Below are 18,963 nucleotides of genomic sequence, written 5' to 3'. Positions count from 1 at the left end.
GCATGATTACAGTGGTCCATGTATAGAGTCTAATCGAACAGCTTTCTATTGCTCAATACAACAACCCATCGTCTTTTATTGTACAGACGATGTGTATAAATAAATGGACCTGTTACATTTGACTGATTCCCTCAAAGACCCTGCACTGGGGGTCCCCGGATGCCCGGATCCCACTTTGAGAACCAATGGTACAGACAATATATTTTATGTATTGGTCCTATGTTGTTTTACCCTCGTCAATGTTGTAAGAACGGGTAGCTCTGGTCCATAGCGTAGCGCTGTCACCGAGCCCTTGCGCCGTAGGAATGCCTCTCGTCTGTAGTAAAAATAAAAAGTTCAGTTTAGCTTCTCACCAAAACAAAGACGTCTCATAGAGTAAAAAGCCTACTTTCCTTAGTGGGGGCAATCTGTGTCTAAATCTCATGTCTAAAATGCACTTTTAGCCATAAAATAAAATATTTCACCGGAAGGCAAAATCTTGTCAATGGAATTTTCTATTGACAGGATCTGTAGTGTAGAGGGTGGTGTGGAGTAGCTAAAACTTCCAGTGAAATATTTGTTCTAACTGGACCAAATGTGTATTTTAGATGAGGTGGGGGGCTACGAGTGTTGCCAATAAGGAAAGTAGGCTTTCAACATGTGCGTCTTTGTTTTGGTGAGTAGTGAAAGTGTATCTTTTATTTTTTACTACAGACGAGAGGCTGAGCAGCCTGGGCTGCCGCGGCTGTGAGCGCAAGGGCTCACCAGTGACATAGCGTAGCGTTAGATACCAGAGCTAAAAAGAACGGGCAAACCCGCTGGCTCCAACAAGCCAAAGTTGTCTGGTGTCTTTACCTTTGGGGAAACGGTGGAAGAAGTTTTCTTTTTCCCAGTAATGCGTGGATATACCTCCCTTGTGTTAGCAATGGCAGATAGAACTTAGCTGTGCTAGGCTATTCAATGCTAGTTTGCAGGAGCGATACGACCGCACAACAGCTTGTTATGGGGGCGTGTGCTGCAGCACACAGCACAGAGAGCACACGCCGTGATGCGGCGCAGTGATCTACTCGACACAAGAAATAGTACCATGTGACAGAGCGGTTTAAGTTGAACGAAAATCGCTCTATAGTAGAAATATGTCAACAATAATAGACTTTATTCACACCGCGGCCATCTTGGATCACATGACTTCCTGGGATAGCAGCCTCTTGCAAACTTCTAATAAAGTCTTCAATCAATTACAAACCATTGTGAACAATGGAGCGATTGTCCCAAAATATGAATTCTATTCAACCAATTTCTTTTTACCAAATTGACAAATGGGCAGATGACAACATCAACATCCCCAAAATGATTAAATAGAAGGGCTACAGTAGATTGATTACATCCATGGTAACGATATTCAAGGTAAGTTGGGTTGCAACTTTACTGTTTACAAAGACTTGCTATCTGTGCAGTGCTTGCTCCACCATCATATTAACTATTTGTTGTTAGATTGTTCCTGATTAATATGCAAAAATACACGATACAGTAATATTAACTACATGATGGCAGAGCAAGCACTAGTCTAAAACAGATACTGTAGCAAGTCTTTGTACAGTAGTAACAGTGTAACCTAACTGCCATGAATATAAAACATTTATGGCCGGCCAACTCAATGGAACTACTTCTTATTCAGCACAAAAATTGCCATAAGTCTGACCATGGGACTCAGTTAACCACGCCTTTGCAACAACTACATTACTGGCAAGTATTTCATACAGCTTTGGTTAAAAAATAGGCAAACTAACACTTTAAGTTCCTAAGCATGCCTAGAGGTACCAGAACTAATTGAAAAACCTTTTGTTTAATTTTCGTTGGGGTGTTAAGTGGTATGTTTTGATATATTAACCCATGTAATTTTGGCCTAGTGATATAAAATAAAATGCATGATAGCACCCATAAAACTACAACTGGTGCAAGGCTATCACATCTATTCTAACTTTAGAGATGTATACCATGACACAAATCACTATGAGCATTAATCCCCTCAATTGACACCGACCAACCCCCCTGCGGCTCACAGACCAAGTAGGGTTCGATGGAAGATACTTATGATTGAGAGTTTGAGAAATTCAAAAAATCTTTTTACTTTGTGCATCGGAATGTACATGAGAAGTATTTTCTGTTGCAGTGTTTGAATAATCAGGATATGACAAAAAATAAAATAATTCATACATTCATTGTAAATCCACATTCAATTAGACCCACAATTATAAGCCAAGAACCACAAATAAAAAGACAACACATGCTTGAGGATTTTAATTGATTGCTTCAGGTTGACAAATCACATACTGATGAAAATCAATCAAAGCTATAAGATTAATTACAATAATATTAAGATAGAATGTAAAATTATCTTTCAGATATATGAAGATAATCATGTTATGTGGAAAATAATATGCAAGTCTTTGAGAAGCATCCAGCCTAAAACGAACATGTTTCTCCAAACCAAAATAAAGTTAAATTACATTACACTGTAGGCCTACATCATCTCAGAATGAGTTGAGACAAGTCTACGACATGATGACATTGTTTCTGACTGTTCTGATGGTTGTGGTTGTTTCAATTGACATGTAGACATATTGACTGGAATAACAAATCACAATGCCAAGTTGTCTGTCTTGTTTCTACTTCCTTATTAAATCTTCACACTTGAATTCACGACAGCCACATTTCTCAATGACGGTGTAAGAGTACATCTTTGTCGTGCCATCGGAGCATTTCAACTCTACTTCCTTCTTACTGGTGGCCATCTCCTGACAGCAGGTGCATTTGTGCATTAAGCCATTTGTCTTTGTTGAATACCTTTAGAGACAAGAGAAGAACAGTGTTAGTTGCTGGAAACAGCCATTGGTCACTTACCGGTATATCTAAATTATTTCAACGATAAGAAGTCAGTAATGCCCTGAATTCTATATTTCACTGAATAATGTATTTAAGCTCTTATAGATATTGACAAATGGGCAGATGACAACATCAACATCCCCAAAATGATTAAATAGAAGGGCTACAGTAGATGGTAACATCCATGGTAACGATATTCAAGGTAAGTTGGGTTGCAACCTTACTGTGTACAAAGACTTGCTATCTCTGCAGTGCTTGCTCCACCATCATATTAACTATTTGTTGTTAGATTGTTCCTGATTAATATGCAAAAATCACGATACAGTAATATTAACTACATGATGGCAGAGCAAGCACTAGTCTACACAGATACTGTAGCAATTCTTTGTACAGAGTAACAGTGTAACCTAACTACCATTAATATTGTGGATGTACCGGTACCCTTCTATTTAATCCTTTTGGGGATGTTGATGTTGTCATCTGCCCATTTGTCGAATTGGTCAAAAGAAAATGGTTGAATAGAACTCATATTTTGGGACCATCGCTCCATTGTTCACAATGGTTTGTAATGCAGGCTGCTATCCCAGGAAGTCATGTGATCCAAGATGGCCACGGTGTGAATAAGGTCTATAGTCGGGATTTGTCGGGATTTATCATTCTATAGTGACTTTGACTTGAGTGTAAGGTGCGCTAAGATCTCACATCTGGTATGAGGACTTGTAGACTTTGGCTACACCACTTTGTTCCATCGTAGACCTGCGGAGTAGCATTGTCTGACCATTGGAGGGCATACACATTATGTATTCACTCCAAAAATGTATAAGCTATAATAATTCCTCTAAAACAAATAAATAATATGAATATATTAAAATAAAATATATTTTGTAAAGGTATACATCTGTGATGTCCAAGTGTATAAGCAATGCAAATCGAGCAATTTTAAACATATATTAACATATTTACAATGTTACAATTTAGATGATTATTTCACTTCACTGGCTCTGTGTTAAGACGTGAGCGCATAGGCCTACTGTACATACGAGAGGATTTGGTGTTTTGCTGCGCTGGGATATTTTCTTTTTTTCTTCGCCAGCGACACTTTATAGTTGACTGGACTTGTTAGCGATGTTAAGAATGCAGTTGTGTCTTTGTTTTGTTCATGTCTTATTGGACGTGTCTGTGTCAAGAACCGGGTCTGTGCCCTGTAGCAAATAGCACGTGCCAATATCACGCATATGATAGGTGAGTGTGTTGTGTAGCTGTGTGTGTGAACCCCCCCCCCGAGATGATTGGTGGGGTAACTTCAAATGTCGGATAAATTACTCTTCTTGGCCATATTCCGCTACTTCATGTCAAAAAACAGGTGGGGCAGATGAGGCTTCACCACATTTAACAACAGTGGACAAACTTTGAACATGGGCGTAAGCGGATTCCTGAGATTGAATTGAAGTTAGTTTTTTTACATCCCATTGATACATTTCACCTACACTGTTTCCCTTTCATCTCTCCTACTGTCTGTCTCTGTCTCCTTACTGTCTCATCTAGAGGTTTGTATGCAGAATTGGTGATAGCCTAAATCTCTCCCGTGAAAACCAAATCATCCTAGAATAGATTGAAATCTTACATTGAGTATGTTGGACAGCCACCACCGCAAGATGTCATTTCAACTGGAACTGTTGACCTGCATTCAACAATTTGAGTTTCAGGAGTGATTGCCACAGTTTGAGTGGCAGTGGAGGCACTCAGCCGACCTGTTGGTTCGGTGACAGCTTGTGTTTCATTGAAACCGTTGAACGGACTTGTAGCTACAGTGACAGCTTCAGTTTGTTCAGAACCGATGAACTGGGTTGTAGGCTCAGTGACAGCTTGAGTTTCTTCGGGACCAATGAACTGACTTGTAGTTACAGCGGCAGTTTTAGTTCCTTCAGGACCAATGGACTGACTTGTTGGTACAGCAACCGTTTTCGTTCCTTTGAGAGGTTTGAATTGAGTGGAACGTACAGCGACAATTATCGGTCCTCTGGTACTGATGAACTGAGTTGTAGGTATAGTGACAGTTTTAGTTCCTTCGGGACCGACAAACTGACTTGTAGGTCCGGGGACAGTTTTTGTTCCTTCGGGACCTACAAACTGACTTGTAGATCCAGTGACAGTTTTAGTTCCTTCGGGACCGACAAACTGACTTGTAGATCCAGGGACAGTTTTTGTTCCTTCGGGGCCGACAAACTGACCTGTTGTTACAGCGGCTGTTTTATTTCCTTTGGGGCCGACAAACTGACCAGTAGTTACAGCGGCAGTTTTAGTTCCTTCAGGACCAATGACCTGAGTTGTAGGTATAGGGACAGTTTTAGTTCCCTTTGTGCCAACAAACTGAGTTGTAGGTACAGGGACAGTTTTAGTTCCCTCGGGACCAACAAACTGAGTTGTAGGTACAGGGACAGTTTTAGTTCCTTCGGGACTGACAAACTGGCTTGTAGGTCCGGGAACAGTTTTAGTTCCATCAGGGCCGACAAACTGAGTTGAAGTTACAGCGGCAGTTTTAGTGACTTCAGGACCAACGAACTGAGTTGTAGGAACAGGGACAGTTGTAGTGCCTTCAGGACCAACGAACTGAGTTGTAGGAACAGGGACAGTTTTAGTGCCTTCAGGACCAACGGACTGACCTGTAGTTACAGCTGCAGTTTTAGTTCCTTCAACGACCTGAGTTGTAGGTACAGGGACAGTTTTAGTTCCTTCTTGGCTGATAAACTGACCAGTAGTTACAGTGGCAGTTTTAGTTCCTTCGGGACCGACGGACTGAGTTGTAGGTCCGGGGAAAGTTTTAGTTCCTTCGGGGCCGACAAACGGACCTGTAGTTACAGCGGCAGTTTTAGTTCCTTCAGAGCCGATGAATTGACTTGTAGTCACAGCGGCAGTTTTAGTTCCTTCAGGGCTAATGAATTGACTTGTAGGTACAACAACAGTTTTAGTTCCTTCGGGACCGATGAACCGACTTGTAGGTACAGCGACAGTTGTGGTTTCTTTGGGACCGATGAACTGACTTGTAGGAACAGTGAAAGTTTGGGTTTCAGTGGAACCGCTGGGCCGACTTGTTGTGACAGGCCGTTCCTCTTTAATCTCCACGTAGGTTGTTTCGTTCTTATGCACACAGTTGTAACGCAGGGTACCTGGTATACACATACAAGGTCATATTTATCAAAGAGAAAGAAAAGTGTCTAATACAAATCTATGTACAGTAACTCCAGTTATACAGACATATGACATTTTAGCAAAGTTTGAAAGGTTGTTATAAAAAAAAAACAATAAAACTGCATAACAAATGTTAACAAATTCTTACATGTTTTGCAACAGCCTTTCTTGTCCATTTTTTCTGTCCCCTGTAATAAGAGATGTACATTGAAATCACCAGCTAAAAAGACAGTTACTACTGGTTACTAACAAAAGCTTCTTACAGCTGCAATTAATGAAGACTAACATCACGTTTCATTTCAATGAAACGTTGCAGAACACAAAGTTCCTGGACAGTGTTTCAATAATCCTTTTCAGTTGAGAATTATTGACAATGCTTAGAAAATATGCTATGATCCATATACGTGTACTCACTGGGAGGCAGTTGCTTGGATCATATTCAGCACATTCAGTTTTATGTTCAAGGACCGTTAGATCACCAGCAATACATTCATACTTTGTACAGTTGTCGTTGGGTGGAGACCAGGTTTGTGAAGGCTGTGAGACGATGCAGTTAATTAAAAGACATGAAATGGTTTGATGGATCATTTCCAATAACCCGTTGGAAACAAGTAAAACAAATTGAGGACATACCATGTTTGTCTATTGATGAACTCACCTCAATAATATAAGATGTGTTGTCTGGCAGAAGAACAACGCAGCTGGTCTTTTTGCATGTTCCACAACATTGTCCCGTCACATTTTCATACGTGAAGCCCTGTTTGAAAAACAACACATCTTATATTTTAGGAACGAGCAAGAACATGAATATGCTGCCTTTTAATACTCAATATATCATGCTGTATCTCCTGACAGCATTTACATGTATTGCTGACATCATCAACAACATCAACGTAATTTTGTGGTTGTTAAGCTTTTCTAGAGATACCGTATAGTTGTTAAAGTTCCACACAACCTCAATTTCCCCAGAAATCCAATCCAATATTGAACGGAAGATTATTATGTCATGCACATTTACCTGGGCACAGTTGGTGTCACATTTTATAGGTTCACACTCGATAACATTCAGAGAAGTGACGTTATTCTTTTTTTCAGTACAATTGCATTTTTCGCAAATGTCTTTGGGAATGGATACACCTGGCTGTGACAGAATAGAAAGTTCATTACATTTCGGATAAAACTAATCAAAACAAAGTTATATCCAAAGACGATTGTCTGTAGCTCGTTTGTATTGCAAATGCTCATGTTTGATTATGAATGTTCACAAATCGACATCACAGCTTACCTTGTATTCAGTGTCATTGAAGACACAAACCTTTTTGGGTTCTGGAGAAGAAGTATAATGTTGAATGTTTCAAATTCATGGAAACAGACGTACACACATTCCCGACAATCATCAAAGTCCAAATCAATACAAATAATGCATATACTGTATCACTGGAATCAATAAGATAACTTACTACATGTAAATGAGTCACAACATCTGTCGGGTAAGTCTTCTACGGTCATTTCAAACCCTGTTGGACACTTATCGCGTATGTGTCTGGAACACTTTGTTTTATCACACTCTGTGGGTGAAGATCAAGTATATATTTGTGATAATTACCGCAAAAGTAGAACATAATATAGAAGGATATACAGTGTATGATGCATATCATGATGAATAAAGTCTATCTTTGTTGAACATCAGGGACATTTTCAAATGAAGATATTTCAGAAGCACCATGTTGATTATTTTTTTACTGGATCCAGCATAACAAAACCAATGTTCAACATTTCAATCATTTTTGAAAGCCTGACAATTGTTACATCATATAATAAGCCTATTAGTTCATTGTTTGGTTGACGACCTTAAAATATTCTGGGTAGTTCTGTGGCTTTTATTGAATTAAAATGTGTTATTTTGAGCAAATAAAGTTTTATATCTGGAAATACATTGTGACTTTATTATTGTATTCTGTGTGTGTATATATTTGGCACATTAACACAAAATAATTGTTTAATTTAATGCTACTCTTTTATGTTGACATACAAACAAGGTTCAAACTCACCACATTTGGACACTGGACAGCAGTCTATGGTTTTGTTGACCAGCACCTGTCCCTCCTGGTCACAGCTAGGAGCAGGTGGTTGGGTTGTACAAGCCACCGGCTCACACACAACTCCCATTGAGCTTTCATCACAAGTACACTTCTTGCAATCACTCGTCCATGTGTCATTCACCTTTATCAGAAACAATAGTTTAGTACCAACAGAAGATCTAACAAAACATTTTTATCTGTCATCTCTCTCTCTCTCTCTCTCTCTCTCTCTCTCTCTCTCTCTTTCTCTCTCTCTGTCTCTCTCTCTCCCTGTCTGTGCATTAATATAAAAGTATTAATCAATGGCAGCAATATAAATAGGTAAAGGTAATAAGTAAAAATCACATAACATTTACCTGTTTAGGCTTTCCGTCGGGACCGGTGCAACCTGATAGAACACAAAGGTCAGAACAACAACAACAACAACAACAACAACAACAACAACAACAACATCAACATCAACATCAACATCAATAAAAATAATAATAATAATAATTGTATTCATATTTGGCCTTACAGGTGGAAACACAGACATCAGAGTTTGAACTGAACAACACAGTTCCTTCGGGGCAGAAACATCCTTCATGACTCTGAGACACAGTAATGTTTGACTTTTTCTCCACGTTCTTTGCATTGTATCTAAGAATGAAGAAATACATCACAGAAAGAGGATAAACATCACATTATGCTGGGAGATCAAAATAGTGTTACGTAATGTTGTATACTGGAGTAGGCCTACAGCAGGGAATAAAATGTACTAATGTAATAGAGCACCGAAGTCTGACATCAATTGGAAGTCATATTGGGGAATCGTAGATCGCGTCATATAAGAACTGAAGCATCAACTGACGGTGAAAAAGTACTCATTTATCCAAAGAGTAAGAAAATATTTGTTGTTCCTCAAACACAGCCGTTATCAAATGTACCTAAATTGCAAATATAATAAATTACGTAGAGTAACAATAGGCTACCTGATAAAATCACCAGTGTGGTTTGCTTACTTTTGGAACAGTTCTTACGTATATGATGGAATCTTTGATTTGCCTGTGGGAATTCCGATACCAAAAATAACGCTGTGACCCATGGGTAGTGGGAGGGACAAAGGACTTAAGTATAGCTAACACAAAAATTAGGCTATAGTGCTTCGATACTCAGGCTCAAATCCAAACCAAGGCGCTTTACTGCATCATCCCTTTCTATTTGCAGCCAAGCTAAAAATAAATCAGGAAAAAGAATGACAGAACAACATTACCTTCCATTACATGTTGCTTGTGAAGACGTGGGACCACAAGGCTTGTAGATTTGGCCCTTAAGGCATTTTTTGGCTGAAACAAAAGAGAAGCAGATTAAGAATCATGATGATACAGAGAGTTAGTCTGAATATTATTTACTGAACAACTCTGAACATTATGAAACAACACGAAGGCCTTCATACCACATTGTCCATTTGTAAGATTCCTCCAGTCAACACAGATTTTGCTTTCTGCACATTCTGAAGCGTACTCCTCCACACTGCTGCAGCCCTCCATGATCAAATTCTTCTTACAAACATCCTCCTTGCAGTTTTTATAGTATAGGTCTGGTGAAATGACTTGGCGGCATTTCTCAAAAACCCTACATGTTCAAATAAAGTGCACCCGAGTTAGTGTGTGACTACATTACACAGATCTTATTTTACCCAATGTTTAATTCCTTCTTACGTGCTCATTATGACTTCACAGATGACAGCGTTCTTGCATGGAGGAACTGGACCTTTAGAGGTCGTTTGGAGCCGGGCGGTGGTAGTGGGAGTTGACTTTCCTTTAGTGGTCGATTGGGGTGCGGTGGCGGTGGGAGTTGACTTTCCTTCAGTGGTCGATTGGGGTGCGGTGGTGGTGGGGGTGGGAGTTGGCTTTCCACAATAATTCTTTGTCGCATTGGCAGTGGCGTTATCTTTGACATGCCATTCATAAGCCATTTCAGTACAGTCATCATGGATATGACCATTAGGTAATCTGCATTCATTTGTTTTGTCGTTGTCGCATGTACCTGTCAAGACAAATGCAAACCCAGAGAGAACACACGTGTTTACAATTAAAGGTGATACACCATGAAATTTCACTTTTCCTATTTTAAAACCTTTTTTTGGGGTCCCACTAGCACCTTCTATCCTCACAAAGTCCCATTTCTGACCGTTGTGTCTTTCTCTGGTTTTGAGAAGGCGAAGGTTAAAAGTATCCCACGGGTTCTCAAAACAGGCTATCCAGATTTGCTGCCGATTGTGACGTCATCATCGGCCGTTTTTGAAGATTTTTTTTTTTTTAAAGATTTTCTTTTAAAAAAAAAACTCAAAAAGATTTTGGGGGGGTGGCGCAGTTCAGGCCAAAGGTGGTACTGCAGCTGAAATGCTCTGAGAGCCATTCAAAAATGAGAGAGGCTCTCTATTCAGGAGTGGTAATTTAGCCTCAAACCTTTTGAAAAACGTTTTTGGGACATAAACAATATGACATAAATACTTTTTAAATGCATGGTGTATCACCTTTAAGATGACATGACCCCCTATTGGTCCTCAATGCAAAATGTAATTCAAATGCTATCTCACCACACTGTCCCTCTGTGTTGTTGTGGAAACGGGAGTATGGCAGTCTGATGCTATACCGAAGTCCTTTAAGCATCACAACGCCTTCAATGGCTGGGATTTTCACCAGCATCTCATTTCCGTTACTTGTTATGACAAAGTCATCATTAGAGACGGTTGGGATTACACGCTTGCCATTGACAATTACCTGAAGAAATCATGTTTTCGTTAGAGTTAAGTAGTTCATTGTCTATTGGGAGTAATTGAATGTGTACTTAGAGCAGTTCACCGTGACATTATTTACCTTGTTCTCAGTCGCCTCTGTCGTCTTTTGTGTAAGAATAATTTCATGTAGTTTGTAACGTATGATCAAGGAGCGGTCACATGTAACGTTGTCAAAACAATTCTCATTGTCAATGAGAACAGTCACATTATATTGTGGAATTATTTCTTTAAATAAAACATAGGTGCAATTTTCGTGAAAGCTGTAAGATTGTCCATCAAATGTCATATGATGACGATCTCCCCAGCCCTTGCAGACACCTGGATGGGTAATAAATATTATATAAACCATTTAACCTCACTTTGACAGAACCTCTAGTTTCTCGGTAAATCTTGGATAAAATCTGATATTGATATGAACTTACATTGACATTCATGGTGAAAACAACAGCCTGATTTATCATAGACCTTCACTGTTGGAAGTTCATTTGCACAGGTAGGCTTTGGTTTTTGTATTCCACAGTCATAATGTCGTGTAATTACTTTTCCATTTGTACATTCTTGTATGTTACAGCCTGAGATCCTGATGTCTCCATTCTATCAAGGAGAGCGAGGAAAACATGAATAACCAAAAAAGCAGCAATGGTATTCAATCAACTCTACTAGACCTTACCCGTTCGAAGATATGTGCTCCAAAATATGTGCAGAGTGTGGGTTGTGGGGAAAGTTACTGTAACTGATGCGTGCGTGAGAATATGTGGGAGCATCATAATGTAAGGAGCAGCTCATGGAGGAGTGTATATTTATGATGGATACAAATAATTTAACAGCAAATTTAGGTGAATAGTATTAGTATGGGGATGTATGCGCTATGCGCTTGCTCCACATGGTTTGTGAAGAAGTGGTGAAGAAAACGCTAATAAACAGCTTTAATTTGGGAGAAATGAAATTCGGGCTCCGTCACCGTTGGTATAATGCTAATGGCCAATACCATGTGAACTTTGGGATCAGTTGCTGAAGCGAGTGAATAGATAAACGTAGATAAGCGTGAGCGCTAGAGCGTTAGAGCGTGAGTGAGTGAGTGAGTTTGCTGGTTTAGATAGTTTGTGTGTTTACATTCTCATGAAAGTAGCCTTTGTTTGTATACCTTTAATGGTGGCTCTATGTAATAACAATCCACAGTTGGAGTGGTTATTATTGTAGTCTGCTCGGTGGTGGAAGGCTTCTCTGTGGTTGTGGTGACCTTTGTTGTGGTTATAGTTGTGGTTGTGGTTGTGGTAGTAGACTGGCATGATATACTGTATTTCTTAATGATACCCGCACACGGGTTAGACTTGATAGGAGCGTAACAGTATGCAATGTAACACCAGTCCTCTGCATCTGTCACATTATAGATAATAGCTCCTAGTATGGTAGAAGGGAAACAATAATAATTATAACATTTTACTGATTTAAAAGATGTGTCATAATGAATTAAAACCAAGAGTGCCATTCGCTAGAGAAAGGTTTTTACTTACCATTAGGAAACGTCTGATTCTTATACTTGCATTCACATGATTTAAGTATTTTTGAGATTGGTGTCTCTGTGGTCGTGGTGATTGTTGTTGTTGGTTTCTCTGTGGTCGTAGTTGTTGTTGGTTTCTCTGTGGTTGTGGTGGTTGTTGGTTTCTCTGTGGTTGTGGTGGTTGTTGGTTTCTCTGTGGTTGTTGGTTTCTCTGTGGTTGTGGTGGTTGTTGGTTTCTCAGTGGTTGTGGTGGTTGTTGGTTTCTCTGTGGTTGTGGTAGTTGTCGGTTTCTCTGTGGTTGTGGTGGTTGTCGGTTTCTCTGTGGTTGTGGTGGTTGTCGGTTTCTCTGTGGTTGTGGTGGTTGTCGGTTTCTCTGTGGTTGTGGTGGTTGTCGGTTTCTCTGTGGTTGTGGTGGTTGTTGGTTTCTCTGTGGTGGTTGTTGGTTTCTCTGTGGTCGTGGTGGTTGTTGGTTTCTCTGTGGTTGTTGGTTTCTCTGTGGTTGTGGTGGTTGTTGGTTTCTCTGTGGTTGTTGGTTTCTCTGTGGTTGTGGTGGTTGTTGGTTTCTCAGTGGTTGTGGTGGTTGTTGGTTTCTCTGTGGTTGTGGTGGTTGTTGGTTTCTCTGTGGTTGTGGTGGTTGTTGGTTTCTCTGTGGTTGTTGGTTTCTCTGTGGTTGTTGGTTTCTCTGTGGTTGTGGTGGTTGTTGGTTTCTCAGTGGTTGTGGTGGTTGTTGGTTTCTCTGTGGTTGTGGTGGTTGTTGGTTTCTCAGTGGTTGTGGTGGTTGTTGGTTTCTCTGTGGTTGTGGTGGTTGTTGGTTTCTCTGTGGTTGTGGTGGTTGTTGGTTTCTCTGTGGTTGTTGGTTTCTCTGTGGTTGTGGTGGTTGTTGGTTTCTCAGTGGTTGTGGTGGTTGTTGGTTTCTCTGTGGTTGTGGTAGTTGTCGGTTTCTCTGTGGTTGTGGTGGTTGTCGGTTTCTCTGTGGTTGTGGTGGTTGTCGGTTTCTCTGTGGTTGTGGTGGTTGTCGGTTTCTCTGTGGTTGTGGTGGTTGTTGGTTTCTCAGTGGTTGTGGTGGTTGTTGGTTTCTCTGTGGTTGTGGTGGTTGTTGGTTTCTCTGTGGTTGTGGTGGTTGTTGGTTTCTCTGTGGTTGTTGGTTTCTCTGTGGTTGTGGTGGTTGTTGGTTTCTCAGTGGTTGTGGTGGTTGTTGGTTTCTCTGTGGTTGTGGTGGTTGTCGGTTTCTCTGTGGTTGTGGTGGTTGTCGGTTTCTCTGTGATTGTGGTGGTTGTTGGTTTCTCTGTGGTTGTGGTGGTTGTTGGTTTCTCTGTGGTGGTTGTTGGTTTCTCTGTGGTTGTGGTGGTTGTTGGTTTCTCTGTGGTTGTGGTGGTTGTTGGTTTCTCTGTGGTCGTGGTGGTTGTTGGTTTCTCTGTGGTGGTTGTTGGTTTCTCTGTGGTTGTGGTGGTTGTTGGTTTCTCTGTGGTTGTTGGTTTCTCTGTGGTTGTGGTGGTTGTTGGTTTCTCTGTAGTGGTTGTTGGTTTCTCTGTGGTTGTGGTGGTTGTTGGTTTCTCTGTGGTCGTGGTGGTTGTTGGTTTCTCTGTGGTTGTTGTTGGTTTCTCTGTGGTTGTGGTGGTTGTTGGTTTCTCTGTGGTTGTGGTGGTTGTTGGTTTCTCTGTGGTTGTGGTGGTTGTTGGTTTCTCTGTGGTGGTTGTTGGTTTCTCTGTGGTTGTGGTGGTTGTTGGTTTCTCTGTGGTGGTTGTTGGTTTCTCTGTGGTTGTGGTGGTTGTTGGTTTCTCTGTGGTTGTGGTGGTTGTTGGTTTCTCTGTGGTTATGGTGGTTGTTGGTTTCTCTGTGGTTGTGGTGGTTGTTGGTTTCTCTGTGGTTGTTGGTTTCTCTGTGATCGTGGTGGTTGTTGGTTTCTCTGTGGTTGTGGTGGTTGTTGGTTTCTCTGTGGTTGTGGTGGTTGTTGGTTTCTCTGTGGTTATGGTGGTTGTTGGTTTCTCTGTGGTTGTGGTGGTTGTTGGTTTCTCTGTGGTTGTTGTTTTCTCTGTGGTTGTGGTGGTTGTTGGTTTCTCTGTGGTTGTTGGTTTCTCTGTGGTCGTGGTGGTTGTTGGTTTCTCTTTGGTTGTGGTGGTTGTTGGTTTCTCTGTGGTTGTGGTGGTTGTTGGTTTCTCTGTGGTTATGGTGGTTGTTGGTTTCTCTGTGGTTGTGGTGGTTGTTGGTTTCTCTGTGGTTGTTGGTTTCTCTGTGGTTGTTGGTTTCTCTGTGGTTGTGGTGGTTGTTGGTTTCTCTGTGGTTGTGGTGGTTGTTGGTTTCTCTGTGGTTGTGGTGGTTGTTGGTTTCTCTGTGGTTATGGTGGTTGTTGGTTTCTCTGTGGTTGTGGTGGTTGTTGGTTTCTCTGTGGTTGTTGGTTTCTCTGTGGTTGTGGTGGTTGTTGGTTTCTCTGTGGTTGTTGGTTTCTCTGTGGTCGTGGTGGTTGTTGGTTTCTCTGTGGTTGTGGTGGTTGTTGGTTTCTCTGTGGTTGTGGTGGTTGTTGGTTTCTCTGTGGTTATGGTGGTTGTCGGTTTCTCTGTGGTTGTAGTGGTTGTGGTCGGTTTCTCTGTGGTCGTGGCGGTTGTTGTTGGTTTCTCTGTGGTTGTGGTGGTTGTTGGTTTCTCTGTGGTTGTGGTGGTTGTTGGTTTCTCTGTGGTTATGGTGGTTGTTGGTTTCTCTGTGGTTGTGGTGGTTGTTGGTTTCTCTGTGGTTGTTGGTTTCTCTGTGGTCGTGGTGGTTGTTGGTTTCTCTGTGGTTGTGGTGGTTGTTGGTTTCTCTGTGGTTGTGGTGGTTGTTGGTTTCTCTGTGGTTATGGTGGTTGTTGGTTTCTCTGTGGTTGTGGTGGTTGTTGGTTTCTCTGTGGTTGTTGGTTTCTCTGTGGTTGTGGTGGTTGTTGGTTTCTCTGTGGTTATGGTGGTTGTGGGTTTCTCTGTGGTTGTGGTGGTTGTTGGTTTCTCTGTGGTTGTTGGTTTCTCTGTGGTCGTGGTGGTTGTTGGTTTCTCTGTGGTTGTTGGTTTCTCTGTGGTCGTGGTGGTTGTTGGTTTCTCTGTGGTTGTGGTGGTTGTTGGTTTCTCTGTGGTTGTGGTGGTTGTTGGTTTCTCTGTGGTTATGGTGGTTGTTGGTTTCTCTGTGGTTGTGGTGGTTGTTGGTTTCTCTGTGGTTGTTGGTTTCTCTGTGATCGTGGTGGTTGTTGGTTTCTCTGTGGTTGTGGTGGTTGTTGGTTTCTCTGTGGTTGTGGTGGTTGTTGGTTTCTCTGTGGTTATGGTGGTTGTTGGTTTCTCTGTGGTTGTGGTGGTTGTTGGTTTCTCTGTGGTTGTTGTTTTCTCTGTGGTTGTGGTGGTTGTTGGTTTCTCTGTGGTTGTTGGTTTCTCTGTGGTCGTGGTGGTTGTTGGTTTCTCTGTGGTTGTGGTGGTTGTTGGTTTCTCTGTGGTTGTGGTGGTTGTTGGTTTCTCTGTGGTTATGGTGGTTGTTGGTTTCTCTGTGGTTGTGGTGGTTGTTGGTTTCTCTGTGGTTGTTGGTTTCTCTGTGGTTGTTGGTTTCTCTGTGGTTGTGGTGGTTGTTGGTTTCTCTGTGGTTGTGGTGGTTGTTGGTTTCTCTGTGGTTGTGGTGGTTGTTGGTTTCTCTGTGGTTATGGTGGTTGTTGGTTTCTCTGTGGTTGTGGTGGTTGTTGGTTTCTCTGTGGTTGTTGGTTTCTCTGTGGTTGTGGTGGTTGTTGGTTTCTCTGTGGTTGTTGGTTTCTCTGTGGTCGTGGTGGTTGTTGGTTTCTCTGTGGTTGTGGTGGTTGTTGGTTTCTCTGTGGTTGTGGTGGTTGTTGGTTTCTCTGTGGTTGTAGTGGTTGTTGGTTTCTCTGTGGTTATGGTGGTTGTTGGTTTCTCTGTGGTTATGGTGGTTGTCGGTTTCTCTGTGGTTGTAGTGGTTGTGGTCGGTTTCTCTGTGGTCGTGGCGGTTGTTGTTGGTTTCTCTGTGGTTGTGGTGGTTGTTGGTTTCTCTGTGGTTGTGGTGGTTGTTGGTTTCTCTGTGGTTATGGTGGTTGTTGGTTTCTCTGTGGTTGTGGTGGTTGTTGGTTTCTCTGTGGTTGTTGGTTTCTCTGTGGTCGCGGTGGTTGTTGGTTTCTCTGTGGTTGTGGTGGTTGTTGGTTTCTCTGTGGTTGTGGTGGTTGTTGGTTTCTCTGTGGTTATGGTGGTTGTTGGTTTCTCTGTGGTTGTGGTGGTTGTTGGTTTCTCTGTGGTTGTTGGTTTCTCTGTGGTCGTGGTGGTTGTTGGTTTCTCTGTGGTTGTGGTGGTTGTTGGTTTCTCTGTGGTTGTGGTGGTTGTTGGTTTCTCTGTGGTTATGGTGGTTGTTGGTTTCTCTGTGGTTGTGGTGGTTGTTGGTTTCTCTGTGGTTGTTGGTTTCTCTGTGGTTGTTGGTTTCTCTGTGGTTGTGGTGGTTGTTGGTTTCTCTGTGGTTGTGGTGGTTGTTGGTTTCTCTGTGGTTGTGGTGGTTGTTGGTTTCTCTGTGGTTATGGTGGTTGTGGGTTTCTCTGTGGTTGTGGTGGTTGTTGGTTTCTCTGTGGTTGTTGGTTTCTCTGTGGTTGTGGTGGTTGTTGCTTTCTCTGTGGTTGTTGGTTTCTCTGTGGTCGTGGTGGTTGTTGGTTTCTCTGTGGTTGTGGTGGTTGTTGGTTTCTCTGTGGTTGTTGGTTTCTCTGTGATCGTGGTGGTTGTTGGTTTCTCTGTGGTTGTGGTGGTTGTTGGTTTCTCTGTGGTTGTGGTGGTTGTTGGTTTCTCTGTGGTTATGGTGGTTGTTGGTTTCTCTGTGGTTATGGTGGTTGTTGGTTTCTCTGTGGTTGTGGTGGTTGTTGGTTTCTCTGTGGTTGTGGTGGTTGTTGGTTTCTCTGTGGTTGTGGTGGTTGTTGGTTTCTCTGTGGTTGTGGTGGTTGTTGGTTTCTCTGTGGTTGTGGTGGTTGTTGGTTTCTCTGTGGTTATGGTGGTTGTTGGTTTCTCTGTGGTTGTGGTGGTTGTTGGTTTCTCTGTGGTTGTCGGTTTCTCTGTGGTTGTGGTGGTTGTTGGTTTCTCTGTGGTTGTTGGTTTCTCTGTGGTCGTGGTGGTTGTTGGTTTCTCTGTGGTTGTGGTGGTTGTTGGTTTCTCTGTGGTTGTGGTGGTTGTTGGTTTCTCTGTGGTTGTTGGTTTCTCTGTGGTTGTGGTGGTTGTTGGTTTCTCTGTGGTTGTGGTGGTTGTTGGTTTCTCTGTGGTTCTGGTGGTTGTTGGTTTCTCTGTGGTTGTTGGTTTCTCTGTGGTCGTGGTGGTTGTTGGTTTCTCTGTGGTTGTGGTGGTTGTCGGTTTTTCTGTGGTTGTGGTGGTTGATGTTTTCTCTGTGGATTGATTGATTGATTGATTGATTGATTGAAGACTTTATTAGAAGTTTGCATAGAAAAAGGTCACATTTTACGAAACTCAGCAGTATGGTAGAGGACTATGCCAAACGGGGAAAACACGAAGCTCGCAACAATTGACCAAAGGGTGGCGCTGTAGGAAGCCTTTGAAATTGCAAACTTTGAACAATATAGCTCACGCTTTGTTTGACGTACAGCCATGAAACCTGGACACACATATGCGTCTCCTCATGCGGAAAACAACTTTTACACTCTGACTTTTGACCTCTGACCCTGCTGCTGGTGTGTCCATGGCTAATGTGATCTGAACCACAATGTTATTTGGACAGATAGCTATACTACTGTATGGCTATTGCTACCTGCAGCTATTATTAGTGGCCAAGCCACGAAGTGGCCAGGGCCACTCATTGACATTGTACTTTTTCTCTATTATTTTTACGCCACTTTTCGCAATGGTGCAGTCGCGTTTTACCAAACTCGGCAGTATGGTAGAGGACTATGTCAAACAGCTAAAACACGAAGCTCACAACAATTGACCAAAGGCTGGCGCTGTAGGAAGTCTTTGAAAATGCTAAATTTTGAACAGGTATAGCTCATGCTCTGTTTGAGATACAGCCATGAAACCTGTATACACTTATGCGTCTCCTCATGCCGAACAACTTTTACACTCTGACATTTGACCTCTGATCTTTAATTCTCCCACCATTTTGAATTATATGAAAAACAGTAAAAATCTATCTCCTCCTGGAATTTTTGCGTTACGAGCACAAAATCTTTTTTACATAGTTTCAGAGAAGGTTAACATTTTGACCTTACCAGTTGTTGGTTTCAGTGTGGTTGTGGTTGTGGTGGTTGTTGTTGGTTTCTCTGTGGTTGTAGTCGTTGTTGTCGGTTTCTCTGTGGTTGTTGGTTTCTCTGTGGTTGTTGGTTTCTCTGTGGTTGTTGTGGTTGTTGGTTTCTCTGTGGTCGTAGTGGTCGTTGTTGGTTTCTCTGTGGTTGTGGTAGGCTTAGTAGTAGTAGGTTGAATAGTGGTAGTAGTAAAGATAAAGGGTGTAGTAGTTGATAGCGTAGGTGTGGTTGGTAGTGTTGTAGTTGTAGTTGTTGTAGTAGTTGTAGTTGTAGTTGTAGGACATGGCTTCATGACCCTTGTAATGTTTCC

The 18,963-nt window shown here is 41.8% G+C and overlaps 1 protein-coding gene across 1 annotated transcript; it reads right to left on the bottom strand.

The window, feature by feature from the left end:
• Positions 1–2,648: 2,648 nt before the first annotated feature.
• LOC308290109 (uncharacterized protein) lies at positions 2,649–18,218 on the bottom strand (the record flags this gene model as incomplete). Its single annotated transcript, XM_080731884.1, has 7 exons — positions 2,649–2,826; positions 5,969–6,032; positions 12,432–13,986; positions 14,242–15,576; positions 15,613–16,410; positions 16,537–17,486; positions 18,164–18,218. The coding sequence occupies 7 exons, from the start codon at positions 18,216–18,218 to the stop codon at positions 2,649–2,651; spliced, it is 4,935 nt and encodes a 1,644-aa protein (XP_080588010.1).
• Between the last annotated feature and the right edge of the window lie 745 nt (positions 18,219–18,963).

The sequence above is a fragment of the Nannobrachium achirus genome (assembly GCF_963921795.1).
Source record: "Nannobrachium achirus genome assembly, chromosome: 8".
Classification (NCBI taxonomy): domain Eukaryota; kingdom Metazoa; phylum Chordata; class Actinopteri; order Myctophiformes; family Myctophidae; genus Nannobrachium; species Nannobrachium achirus.
This window is presented reverse-complemented; position numbering and strand designations above follow the sequence as displayed.